Source organism: Austrofundulus limnaeus, unplaced genomic scaffold (assembly GCF_001266775.1).
Source record: "Austrofundulus limnaeus strain Quisiro unplaced genomic scaffold, Austrofundulus_limnaeus-1.0 Scaffold2718, whole genome shotgun sequence".
NCBI lineage: Eukaryota > Metazoa > Chordata > Actinopteri > Cyprinodontiformes > Rivulidae > Austrofundulus > Austrofundulus limnaeus.
In genome coordinates this window covers 5,638-7,109 of record NW_013955120.1, presented here as the reverse complement: position 1 = coordinate 7,109, position 1,472 = coordinate 5,638, and the positions used below count along the sequence as shown (strand labels likewise).

General features: G+C 45.9%; 1 protein-coding gene across 1 annotated transcript; it reads left to right on the top strand.

The window, feature by feature from the left end:
* Positions 1-6: 6 nt before the first annotated feature.
* On the top strand, positions 7-811 carry LOC106511363 (piggyBac transposable element-derived protein 4; the record flags this gene model as incomplete). Its single annotated transcript, XM_014000118.1, is given in 1 exon segment — positions 7-811. A coding segment is annotated over 1 exon segment (598 nt), but the record flags the coding sequence as incomplete, so codon positions are not given.
* Positions 812-1,472: the final 661 nt, after the last annotated feature.

Here is a 1,472-nt window from a genome sequence, read left to right as displayed (position 1 = left end):
ATTATAAAAAAAATAAAAATGCCAAAAATTAAATCATAGACACACAATCAACCAACAGCCTCTTCCTCCAACCACTTGAGCTTCATTTAGGGGCTTTTCTCTTTGTCTTTTTGCGAGAACAAACAAAGGGAGACATGTCCAGGCTTGTCAAGCCATTTGAGTGTAGAGGTGGTGACTTGCAGAGTACACATCTCCAATTCACTTGTTGCAACAATGAGGAGAAGATTCACTGTAAATGAAGCTTTGGATCACATCTTTGCTGCAAATGAGGCAGAGGGCACACAGGATTTTAGCGATGGAGATGAGCAGGCCTCTGAGAACGAAGATGATGTGGAGTACCAWRTGGAAGAAACAGACACAACTGATCAGTCTGAAGAGGAGGTCACTGGTGCTGAAGCTGCTCCTGCTGAATCATTCCAATCCAAACGTGGCAACATCCGTTGGAGTACAGTTCCTCCTGATGTGCATGGAAGGACAGCTGTTGCAAACATCATCAAAATGACCCCTGGGGTCACAAGGTTTGCTTTGACAAGAGTAAGTGACATCAAGATGTGCTTTGATCTTTTTTTGCCATTGTCACTAAAAACAGTCATAATTGCTATGACAAACCTTGAGGGGAAAAAAGTCCATGGCAACACGTGGAAAGACATTGATGAGATGTACCTGGATGCCTACATTGGTGTTCTCCTCCTTGCTGGAGTTTACAGATCGAGTAATGAGGCAACTGAGAGTCTCTGGGATGCATCAACGGGCAGAAATATTTTCCGGGCAACAATGTCTCTTCAGACCTTTCAGATGATCTCAAGAGTCCCGCAGAAATGTTGCTGGTGAAGGACAGGGCTCCACTTTCCTCCAAATTTGTTTTCATAGATACCACCACTGTTGTTTCACTGTCCAAAAAAATGACGGAATGTGATACTGATGTCCACTCTTCACAAAGATGCTGCTGTGTCATCAGGAAGTGACAAAAAGCCCATAATCATCCTGGACTACAACAAAAACAAAGGAGGAGTGGACAATCTGGACAAGCTGACTGCCACCTACACTTGCCAGGGAATGACCAGGAGATGGCCAATGGTTGTGTTTTACAACATCCTCAATGTGTCTGCATACAATGCATTTGTGTTGTGGACCCATATTCACCAAGGGTGGAATTCAACCCAAAACACCAAGCGGAGAATGTTTCTTGAGGAGCTCGGGAATTCCCTTGTCAAGACACACATTGAGCAACGGGAACGGGTGCCCTGAGACCCAGCTTCTGCAGACTTGGTCAGACAGCTGCAGTGGTCACCAAACACGCCATCCACATCCACAGCAACAGGAAGAGCATCAGCATCACCTTCCCCCTCAGCAGCCAGCCCTGCCTCAAGCACTCCATCCACATCCACAGCCACAATGCCAGTGAGACCACCTCGTTCAAAAAGAAAGAGGTGTCAGGTCTGCCCTAGCAATATGGACAGAAAAACCTACAT